This window comes from Rhinoderma darwinii, chromosome 2 (genome assembly GCF_050947455.1).
Source record: "Rhinoderma darwinii isolate aRhiDar2 chromosome 2, aRhiDar2.hap1, whole genome shotgun sequence".
Lineage (NCBI taxonomy): Eukaryota > Metazoa > Chordata > Amphibia > Anura > Rhinodermatidae > Rhinoderma > Rhinoderma darwinii.
Genome location: NC_134688.1, coordinates 323,594,091 through 323,606,394, shown reverse-complemented (window position 1 = coordinate 323,606,394; position 12,304 = coordinate 323,594,091). Strand labels below are relative to the sequence as shown.

The following is a 12,304-nucleotide window of genomic DNA, read 5'->3' as shown; positions in this document are numbered from 1 at the left end:
TGTCCCCTACAATTATATTCCCATGTTCATCTTTAAGAGGGCCAGTATTATCAGATTTTTTTATTTTTGGCATTAATATATTTAGGAAAAATTTTGGGATTCATTTTACTGTCGTTAGCAATTCGTTTTTCTGTAGATAACTTTTTACTAATTTCATTTCATTTTTAAATTTCCTATTGAGATCTTTATCCCGTTAGTAACCGACCCATCGTGTTTCTACGTCGGTCACTAACGGGCCTTATTCCGATGCCATAGACTTTTTACGTCGCAGCATCGGAATAAGTAAACAGAGCAGGGAACTGTCAGATCTCCCTGCTCTCAGCTGCTAGAGGCAGCTGAGGGATGGGAGCGTCCCTGCTCTGCCGTGTGAGATCGATATTAGTATCGATCTCACACGTTTAACCCCTCAGATGCGGTGCTCAATAGCGAGCACCGCATCTGAGTGGTTTTGGAGAGAGGGAGGGAGCTCCCTCTCTCTCCCACCGACACCCGGCGATACGATGTCTGTGTCTCTAATGGCAGCCGGGGGTCTAATAAAGGCCCCCAGGCTGCCTGGAGTGAATGCCTGCTAGATCATGCCGCAGGCATGACCTAGCAGATGCCTGTCCGTGTTAAACGGACAGGCAGTAAGTAATACACTGCAATACAAAAGTATTGCAGTGTATTATAAATGCGATTGCAGAATCGCATATTATAGTCCCCTAATGGGACTAGTAAAAAAGTGAAAAAAAAGTTTAATAAAGTTAATTTAAAAAAAAATGTGAAAAAAATGAAAAACCCAGCTTTTCCCCTTACAAAATGCTTTACTATTAAAAAAAACAAAATAAAGTTAAAAAGTTACACATATTTCGTATCGCCGCGTCCGTAACGACCCCGACTATAAATCTATTACATTATTTAACCCGCACGGTGAACGCCGTAAAAAAAATAATAAAAAGCTATGGAAAAATTGCTGTTTTCTGTGAATACTGACTTTAAAAAAATTTAATAAAAAGTGATCAAAAAGTCGCATCTACTCCAAAATGGTACCAATAAAAACTACAAGTCGTCCCGCAAAAAAAAAGCCCTCATACAACCGCATCGGCGAAAAAATTAAAACGTTACGGCTCTTCAAATATGGAGACACAAAAACAAATAATTTTGAAAAAAAAGCGTTTTTACTGTGTAAAAGTAGTAAAACATACAAAAACTATACAAATTTGGTATCGTTGCAATCGTAACAACCCGCTGAATAAAGTTATTGTGTTATTTATACCACACGGTAAACGGCGTAGATTTAGGACGCAAAAAAGAGTGGCGAAATTTCAGATTTTTTTCTATTCCCCCCCCCAAAAAAAAGTTAATAAAAGTTCATCAATAAATAATATGTACCTAAAAATGGTGCTATTAAAAAATACAACTTGTCCCGCAAAAAACAAGACCTTATACAGCTATGTCGACGCAAAAATAAGAAGGTTATAGCTCTTGGAATGCGACGATTGAAAAACGTAAAAAATAGCTTGGTCATTAAGGTCCAAAATAGGCTGGTCATTAAGGGGTTATAAGTCTGGAATGCTTTTGCAGAGCCTTCACTGTTTTGAATGCTTTTTGTATTTTTCTTACTATATTCAGCAATTCCCTATTCATCCATATTGGTCTCCTTTTATTCCTAGACATTTTATTACCAGTGGGTATAAACTTACTACACGATTCATGTAATATATCTTTAAAAACTCCCCATTTAGCTTCAGCATCCTTATTTACCATTACATGATCCCAGTCAACAAGACTAAGTGTTTCACTCAGTCGATTGAATTTTGCTTTCCTAAAATTCCAGGTGTTTGTTGCTACCCTTCGTATTGTTTTATTGAAAATGATATTAATACTTACTCTATTGTGGTGCATATTGCCCAAGTTCTCCCAGACCTCCACATATGATATTGTGTCTGGTCTGTTAGATAAGACCAGATCTAGCACATTATCCCCTCTGGTTGCTTTATTAACCAACTGAGTGAAATAATTGCCTTGAATTGTATAATTGAACTTCTAGCTTTTAGCACATCCAGTGGCCTCTATGTCCCAATTAATGTCATGATAGTCAAAATCCCCCATAATAAGGACCCCATTATTATTTGCTTTCTTCTCCATTTGTTGCAGTATTTCATCCTCAGTCTGTTCTGCTATGTTTGGTGGCTTATAACAAACTCCAATTAGCAGTTTATACCGTTGCCCGTACACACTCCTTATTGTACCGCTCTCGAGCCCTTCAGCGAATAAACTGCCTACTGTTACAGCCAAATATTTCAAATTTTGACTCATCAGTCCAGAGCATTTGCCCTTCTGCTCCACGGGAGGTTTCTGTCCTCCCTGAGCTCGCCTTAGTTCCTATGTTTTTGCGCTTAGTTGAGTCGCTTGGCCTTGTTTCCACGTCAAATATATATTTTTTGGGTGCAATTCTTCCATGAAGACCACTTCTGGACAGACTCCTCTGAACAGTAGATGTGTGTACCTGGGTTCCACTGGTTTTTGAGAGTTCCTAGCTGATGGCACTGCAGGACATCTTCCAATTTCGAAGGGTAGTAAGCATGATGTGTCTTTGATCTGCTGCACAAAGTTTCTTTGGCCAACCACTGCGTCTACAGTCTTAAACGTTGCCCGTTTCTTTGTGCTTCTTCAAAAGAGCTTGAACAGCACAACTTGAAACTGCAGTCTGCTTTGAAATCTTTGCCTGGGAGAGACCTTGCTGATGCAGTATAACTACCTTGTGTCTTGTTGCTGTACTCAGTCTTGCAATGGTGGACCTGTGACATGAAATTGTCTTCCAAAACCTCAACTTTGTAGTAGCGTTTGGCTGCTGCTCACCCAGTTTTAAGCCTCCGACACAGCTGTTTCTGTTAAGTTAAAGAGGCTCTGTCACCAGATTTTGCAACCCCTATCTGCTATTGCAGCAGATAGGCGCTGCAATGTAGATTACAGTAACGTTTTTATTTTTAAAAAACGAGCATTTTTGGCCAAGTTATGACCATTTTTGTATTTATGCAAATGAGGCTTGCAAAAGTCCAAGTGGGCGTGTTTAAAGTAAAAGTCCAACTGGGCGTGTATTATGTGCGTACATCGGGGCGTTTTTACTACTTTTACTAGCTGGGCGTTCTGACGAGAAGTATCATCCACTTCTCATCAGAACGCCCAGCTTCTGGCAGTGCAGACACACAGCGTGTTCTCAAGAGATCACGCTGTGATGTCACTCACAGGTCCTGCATCGTGTCGGACGAGCGAGGACACATCGGCACCAGAGGCTACAGTTGATTCTGCAGCAGCATCAGCATTTGCAGGTAAGTCGATGTAGCTAGTTACCTGCAAACGCTGATGCTGCTGCAGAATCAACTGTAGCCTCTGGTGCCGATGTGGCCGACACGATGCAGGACCTGGGGCAGGAAGTGAGTGACGTCACAGCGTGATCTCTCGAGAACACGCTGTGTGTCTGCACTGCCAGAAGCTGGGCGTTCTGAAGAGAAGTGGATGATACTTCTCGTCTGAACGCCCAGCTAGTAAAAGTAGTAAAAACGCCCCGATGTATGCACATAATACACGCCCAGTTGGACTTTTACTTTAAACACGCCCAGTTGGACTTTTGCAAGCCTCATTTGCATAAATACAAAAATGGTCATAACTTGGCCAAAAATACGCGTTTTTTAAAAATAAAAACGTTACTGTAATCTACATTGCAGCGCCTATCTGCTGCAATAGCAGATAGGGGTTGCAAAATCTGGTGACAGAGCCTCTTTAAGTTACAGTTAAGGTCTTTTTCAACCTATATATAAAAATAATGATCATTATCACCATGCCTTTTTTTTTATTTTATAGAGGGGAAAAAAGTATACTGAAAAAAAAATTGCATGCAGCTGTATTCTTTTTTTTTGACTGATCCTTTTTTTTTTTTCCTTTTTTTTTCCTATATTATCTTCAGACAAATCTAAATGTATACTGTACAAACTTATAAAAACATATATCCAAAAATTAGAATCCATCTGCAATTAAATTTTTATTTAAAAAAAAAAAAAAAAAAAAAAAAGGTGGTAAATGAGTATTCATTAATCTCTTGATTTTATTTATTTATTCTATATTATAATTTAGATAGAAAGATGTATTATGTATTACATCTCATGACAAAAGGGTCTACTATTGTAAACTGTTTATATTTTGGTTTCATTTGCATCTAGTAAACTATTGTTATGTAATCTTTACTTGCATCCGTAACCTATTGTTATGCAATCTTTACTTGCAGCCCTTACATTATTGGAACTACCAATCAGCCAGTGAAAATGAGTCCAAACCATGGACTTCACATAAGCTTCAGGTAAATATTTTTAGAGCTTAAGGAGGTCATAGATATGCACAAACAGTTATGTGAAAAAAATAAGGACACTCCATGTAAAGTATCTTTCTTTTTTCTTTTCTTTATTGTTTTGTTTTTTTCTCTAAAGGGTAACAAGGCATTCATATTCATAACCTGTTAGAAGTAGCACAAAAATGAAAGATAATAATTATGATTAAGAGTAAGTGTAAAGCACTAACACAAGCGGAACCAGTATGCCATTTGAGAATACAAAATAAGCAGAACTTGGATATTAGCGCATCAGGGGGGATAAGAACTTTAATACAGAATATTTGGAGCCACATTTTTGGAAAGCAGTAAATAACTAGTATAGCCTGTACAAATAACTTTGAAAATGTTATATCTTCTGAGTACAGTAAAAGCGAACCTGTCAAGTTTTTATGCTGCCCTATTTGAGGACTGCATAAAGTACTGACAGACATGCTAAATATAGCACCAACATATTCTGCAGCACTTTACAGTTTAGAGGATTCATGTACAGGCAATATCAGACATTACACAGTGAAAAAACTAATTATCAATTCAAACAATAGAGATTAGGGCTGTGCTCGCAAGAGTTTACAATCTATGAGGAAAAACGGGTGACACACAATGTAAAAAGTTATTGGTCTGTACAATGGTCCTGCCATCTTTTAAAAACATAGGGTAGTACACATAAAGCTGCATGAGCCATTTACCAGCCAGCAACTGCATTAAGGTACAATGACTGATAACTAATGTAATAGGGGATCAAAAGAAACGAGTCAGATTATGGAATATGATAGGCCTGTCTAAAAAGATGTATTTTCAGGGCACTGTTAAAAGTGTGAATGTTGGGAACTAATCTGATTGTACAAGATACCGCATTCAAGAGGACTGGTGCAGCACGAGAAAAATCTTGGAGATGGGTTAGAGATAGGAGAGCAGGATCTCTGTATGTGCAGTGGTGTGTAGAAGACATGATAGCAGATTGGGCCCTTTTACACAGGCCAATTATCAGGCAAATGAGCGTTCGCTGATCAGCGACTGATTGTATTGTTTATGCTGCAGAAAATATTATCATTGAAAGCAGCACATCTCCCTGTGTAAACTGGGAGATGTGCTGCCGACATGATAGAAATGTATAAGGACGAGCAATCGTAGTAACGATCACTCGTCCCCTTTCATTGCTGCTCATAACTCCTGTCTTGTTCATCGGCGCTCGTTGTCATGGCCAAAATTGGCCGGTGTAAAAGGATCCTTAGGCTCCATCTCACTAACTCAGAGAAAACTGAGAATTAGAAAGAAGGGACTAAAGAGGGGAAAACTGAAATATGTCTGTATCCGCACCGACAATTAGTTGTAACGTCAGAGGGTAATCTGATGCTACTAAGAGGCATGGTGTGTTTCGATTTTTGTTAAACTGTCGACCTGCTATCTATTGCCTGCAGGAAACGCACCTTGATGCGCAGATGATGTAATGCGCAGATCGTGGATAATTTTTGAATACCATGCTGCTTGCTCTAATAACTCTAGAGGAGTAAGCATCCTGGTGCATAGGGATATACCATTTCAGTGTCTTGCGCAGCGCATTAATGAGGAGGGACGCTATATTTGTCTTCTCTGTAAAGTCGATCAGCAGATCCTTGTACTTATTTCATTGTATATCCCCCCTCACTTTTCTTGTGTTTTGTTGAAAGAGGTATTGGAATTTGTGGCCCTGCATCCTAGGATCTCCTGTCTTTTGGTTGGGGACTTTAATAATGTTCCTGATTTGGCCTGGGATAGATGCCGCATTGCCTCCCAACCTGCAGTTTCAGAGTGGATGCCTTTTGGTGTTCTTATTACAGAGATTGGCCTCATAGATGTGTGGCGGGATTAGCACCCTCAGGATAGACAGTTTTCCTGTTGCTCCTCAACGTATGCCTCGTTATCTCGCATAGATCTGGCCCTTTGCAGTCCTGCGCTGCTCCCTAGGATAAGTGAGGTGGAATACATGTCTAGGTCCTTGTCTGACCATTCTCCCTTGAAGGTGGTTATGGAACTTCGTGGGGTGAGTTGCAGCTCTTGAATGTGGAAGCTTAACCCATTTTGGCTGTCTTTAATGCATGATAAGGAACAAGTCCCACGACTGTTAATGGAATACTTCGAATTTAATGCGGGATCGGCATCGGTGCATTCGGTTTGGGAGGCTGAGAAGGCCTATTTGAGAGGGGTGGTGATAAAGTCCATTAACATCACTAAATCTAAGTCTAAAGCTTTTAGGATATCACATTGCATGCGGCCGTGACAGCTGCGGAAGTAGCTTTTATTGCTAACTGGCACAAGACACTAGCGACTGCTTGAAACAAGTCCAGTCTTGCCTGAAAACTCACCTTTTAGAGGTGGCGGATAGAAAGAGACAGTTTGCTAAGCAGAGATTTTTTGCAGAGGGGAAAAGGTCGTTCACATGTTATCTATGATTTCTAGGACCCAGCAGGGTATTCGTGCTCTAAAGGACCTATACGGGTAGCTTGATCTCTGATGCATCGAGTATTTTGGGTATATTGCAATCCTTTTATGCTTTCCTGTACTCCTCCAAGGTGACTCCTATTACTGATTCCTATTACTGACTTCTGATATCACTGACTTCTTGGACAATGCTCAATTGCCTAAACTGAATGTTGATGCTAGGACTTAGTTGGATGCCAATCTTAGCCTGGAGGAATTACAGGAAGCTGTGCGAGATATGGCTAACGAGAAAGCCCCGGGAGTTGATGGCTTGCGAATAGAGGTTTATAAACTATATGGGGAAGTTCTGCTCCTTAGACTCCTAGAGGTGTTTCAGGAGTCCCTAGAGTTTGGATTCTTATCGGCGTCCATGCAATAAGCTATTATTGTAGTATTACCCAAGGAGGGTAAAGACCCACTGCTACTTGATTCATTTCGCCCTATCTCATTATTGTCTAACAGATGTGAAAATCCTTGCGAAAGCTCTAGCCAATAGTTTAAATAAGGCTATTACGTCTATTATTCCCCCTGACCAAACACGTTTTATGCCCGGGAAGGCAACGTCTGTAAATATTCATTGCCTGTTTGTTAGCTTACAGATCCCACCAGATAATGATGGAAGCAGGGCCACCCTCTTGCTTCACGCCGCTAAGGCGTTCGACAGTGTCGAATGGTCATATATATGGCACACGTTTGCTAGTGTGGGGATAGGTCCTGTGTTCATCTCGTGGGTTAAAGTCTTATACCCTAGTCCCAAGGCTAGAATTAGAGCGAATGGGAGCTTATCGGGGAGATTTCAGCTTTACAGGGGTACACGGCAGGGGTGTTCGCTTTTGCCTCTTTTATTTGCCACTGCTATAGAGCCCCTAGCTGCTGCGGTTAGACTTTCCTCAACAATTAAATGGTTTGTATATGGTAACTATGAAAACAAATTTGCCTTGTACGCAGTTGATGCGCTGTTCTTTTTGGGTGATACTGGTCTTTTCCTGGCGGCGGTTATTACTCTGGTAGATGAGTTCTGACGTCCTTCTGGACTTACCATCAATTGGCATAAGTCGGCATTACTCCCGAGTGATCCCTTAGCCGGGCCTCTGCTAACTGTGGGGACCTCGGTCCAATGTTTTGTGCAGATGCGTTATTTGGGTATAGAGGTTACCAGGCAGTTGTCTGACTTTGAAGACCTAAACCTTACTCCTCTATTACAGAAGTTTAAACGTAATATTGGTGCATGGTGCAAGCTGTCTCTTTCTGTCACAGTCCGCGTGAACCTTACAAAAATGATACGGATGCCACAACTGCTATACATGTTGCACAATGCACCGGTGTGGAACCCGCTCAATAGGTTCCATAGGGTGAATGCCTTTTTCTGAGATCTTATTTGGCGAAGGGACCGAACTAGATCGCGGTTGGAAATTTTGCAGAGGCCCAAACCCCTGGACATACTTTTTGGCTGCACAGTGCCAACATCTTAAGGGATGGGACATGAACATAGAAAAGGGGTGTAATGGCAGGGGGTAGGGAGACGGACAAGTGAGCCCTAATCTACCCGCCACTCTGTCCCTGCCTACTTGCAACGACCCGCCCTAGGCGACGGGGTACAACTGGGCGGCGGTCCCTGCGCTCAGTAAGTGCACGACAAAGACGACAAACACACAAAGGAACACAAGAAAGGGAAAGGGGCAGTTGCCCACGGCAACACTGTGAGCAACCAGGGTGGTGAACGAGCCGAGTCAAGCCAGGAGTGTGCGAGGTACCAAACGAAGAGCAGAAGAGTAGTCAGTAAGCCAGGGTCTGTATGGAGCAGGATCAAAATAGAAGGAGCTGTAGCTGGGCCAGGAAACCACACGAAAAGAATCACAAGCACCGAGGGACAGGAAGGGCAGGCTTAAATAGACCGAGGGCGGGAGCTAGCTGAGTCTGGCCAGATGCGATAGGCTCTCCCACTCCTAAGCCTGCCAGCCTGAGTGGTGGAAGCTGGAGTCAGTCTCAGGGATGTAGATTCAGGTGCTGACTGATTAATTATGGGAGTTAACCCCGAAGCTGTGCCTGGCAGATCCTTTACAGTACCCCCCCTTTTATGAGGGGCCACCGGACCCTTTCTAAGTGGACCTGGCTTACTGGGGAAACGCAGGTGGAACCTCCTGACCAATACCCCAGCGTGAACATCCCGGGCGGGTACCCAAGTCCTCTCCTCGGGCCCGTATCCTCTCCAATGGACCAGGTACTGGAGGGAGCCTTGGACCATCTTGCTGTCCACAATCCTGGCCACCTCGAATTCCACCCCCTCCGGGGTGAGGATGGGAACAGGAGGTCTCCTCGAGGGAGCCAAGGATGGGGAGCAGCGTTTGAGGAGGAAGGCATGAAACACGTCGTGTATCCGAAAAGACGGGGGTAACTCCAGCCGGAAGGAGACAGGATTGAGGACCTCAATGACCTTATACGGCCCAATAAACCGGGGAGCAAACTTCTTGGACGGAACCTTGAGACGCAAGTTCCTAGACGACAACCACACCAGATCCCTGACCATAAACAGGGGGTTAGCAGAACGTTTTTTATCAGCCTGAGTTTTTTGTACGCTCTGGGACACCTCTAGGTTTTTCTGAACCTGGGCCCAGACTGTGCACAGTTCCCGATGAACGACCTCTACCTCGGGATTGTTGGAACTACCAGGTGAAACGGAGGAGAACCGTGGATTAAACCCAAAATTACAAAAAAAAGGAGAGACCCCTGACGAGTTACTGACCCGGTTATTAAGGGTAAATTCGGCGAGGGGAATGAAAGAGACCCAATCAAATTGACAGTCAGAGACAAAACACCTTAAGTATTGTTCTAGAGATTGATTAGTCCTCTCAGTTTGGCCATTGGTTTCAGGATGGAAGGCAGAGGAGAAGGACAGATCAATCCCCAACTTCATACAGAAGGCTCTCCAAAACAATTAAACAAATTGTACCCCTCTGTCCGAAACAATATTGACAGGGACCCCATGGAGACGCAGGATGTGTTTGACAAACAAGGTAGCCAACGTTTTCGCGTTGGGTAGTTTCTTGAGGGGCACAAAGTGGCACATCTTACTGAAGCGGTCCACCACCACCCACACCACCGACTTGCCTTGGGATGGAGGCAAATCGGTGATAAAATCCATGGAGATATGTGTCCAAGGTCTCTGGGGAATGGGCAACGAACGCAGTAAGCCCGCTGGTCGGGACCTGGGAGTCTTGGACCTAGCACAAACCTCACAAGCGGCGACGTAGGCCTTAACGTCTTTAGGCAACCCAGGCCACCAATAATTTCTGGTAATGAGGTGTTTGGTACCCAGGATGCCTGGATGGCCAGATAGTGCGGAGTCATGATTTTCCCTAAGTACCCTTAGCCGGAATTGCAGGGAAACAAACAGCTTGTTCTCAGGAAGGTTCCCGGGAGCTGCACCTTGATCAGCAGCAATATCAGAGACTAAATCAGAATCGATCGAGGAAATGATTATACCTGGAGGCAAAATACAAGCAGGATCTTCCTCCGAAGGAGGGCTGGCCATGAAGCTACGCGACAGTGCATCAGCCTTAATATTTTTAGACCCAGCCCTATAGGTAACCAAAAAATTGAATCTGGTAAAAAATAACGCCCATCGAGCTTGTCTCGGGTTTAGCCTCCGGGCAGATTCTAGGAAAACCAGATTCTTGTGGTCGGTAAGGACCGTTACCTGGTGCCTAGCCCCCTCCAGGAAGTGGCGCCACTCTTCAAATGCTCATTTAATGGCTAAGAGTTCGCGGTTGCCAATATCATAGTTGCTTTCAGTTGGCGAAAACTTCCTGGAGAAGTAGGCACAGGGGCGGAGATGGGTGAGGGACCTGGTACCCTGGGACAAGACAGCCCCCACTCCCACCTCAGATGCGTCAACTTCCATGATAAATGGCTCCATTTGGTTGGGCTGAACCAGCACCGGGGCCGAGACAAAGCACTTCTTAAGGACCTCAAAAGCCTGGACAGCCTCAGGAGGCCAGTGGAGGAGATCAGCACCTTTGCGAGTGAGGTCCGTAAGGGGCTTAGCGATGACCGAGAAGTTAGCAATAAATCTCCTGTAATAATTAGCGAACCCCAAAAAACACTGTAACGCCTTCAGGGAGGCAGGTTGGACCCATTCCGCCACAGCCTGAACCTTGGCGGGGTCCATGCGGAATTCATGAGGAGTGAGGATTTGACCCAAAAATTGAATCTCCTGTACCCCAAACACACATTTTTAGGTTTTGGCAAACAGTTTGTTTTCCCGAAGGACCTGGAGCACCTTCCTGACATGCTCAATGTGGGAGGACCAGTCCTTGGAAAACACCAGTATGTCATCAAGGTACACTACCAGAAAAATCCCCAGGTAATTTCTCAAAATCTCATTTATGAAATTCTGGAAGACCGCAGGGGCATTACACAACCCAAAGGGCATGACGAGGTATTCGAAATGGCCTTCGGGCGTGTTAAATGCAGTCTTCCACTCATCCCCCTCTTTGATGCAAATAAGGTTATACGCCCCCCGTAGATCCAATTTAGAAAACCATTGGGCCCCCTGAACCTGATTAAAGAGATCAGGAATCAAAGGAAGGGGATACTGGTTCCTTACCGTGACCTTATTCAGGCTACGGTAGTCAATGCATGGCCTAAGACCACCATCCTTTTTCCCCACGAAGAAGAAGCCAGCACCTACCGGAGAAGAAGAGGGACGAATGTAACCCTTGGCCAGGGATTCCTGGATATACACTCTCATAGCTTCACGTTCGGGACAAGAAAGATTAAATATCCTACCCTTAGGAAGCTTAGCTCCTGGTACCAATTCGATAGCGCAATCGTATTCTCTATGAGGAGGTAACACTTCGGAGGCCTCCCTAGAGAAAACATCAGCGAAGTCCTGAACAAACTCGGGTAGCGTATTCGCCTCCTTAGGGGGAGAAATAGAATTAACAGAAAAACATGACGTACAACATTCATTACCCCATTTGGTTAGCTCCGCAGTATTCCAGTCAAACGTAGGATTATGCAACTGCAACCAGGGAAGACCTAGAACCAAATCGTACGATAATCCCTGCATCAACAGTACAGAGCATTGCTCCAAATGCATGGAGCCAACAAGGAGTTCAAAAACAGGGGTATGCTGTGTAAAATAACCATTAGCAAGAGGAGTGCATTCGATACCCACTACCGGGACAGGTTTAGGCAAATCAATCAGAGGCATAGCAAGGGACATAGCAAATTCCACAGACATGATATTAGTAGAGGACCCTGAATCCACGAAGGCACTTCCGGTAGCAGACCTACCACCAAAAGAGACCTGAAAGGGAAGCAAGATCTTAGTACGTTTCATATTTACGGGAAATACCTGTGCGCCCAAGTGACCTCCCCGATGATCACTTAGACGCGGAAGTTCTCTGGCTGCAATCTTACGCTTAGCACAGTTGTTCACTTGATGCTTGTCATCCCCACAGTAGAAGCAGAGACCAT

General features: G+C 43.9%; 1 protein-coding gene across 7 annotated transcripts in view; it reads left to right on the top strand.

Annotated features, from left to right (window-relative positions):
- The window catches only part of NAV1 (neuron navigator 1), a 735,938-nt gene that overhangs the window by 671,702 nt on the left and 51,932 nt on the right, over positions 1 to 12,304 (top strand). For all 7 annotated transcript variants that reach the window (XM_075853621.1, XM_075853615.1, XM_075853622.1 and 4 more), the window contains one exon: positions 4,265 to 4,336. In XM_075853621.1, the coding sequence (XP_075709736.1) occupies positions 4,265 to 4,336 (72 nt within the window). The remainder of the gene's footprint in view (positions 1 to 4,264; positions 4,337 to 12,304) is intronic.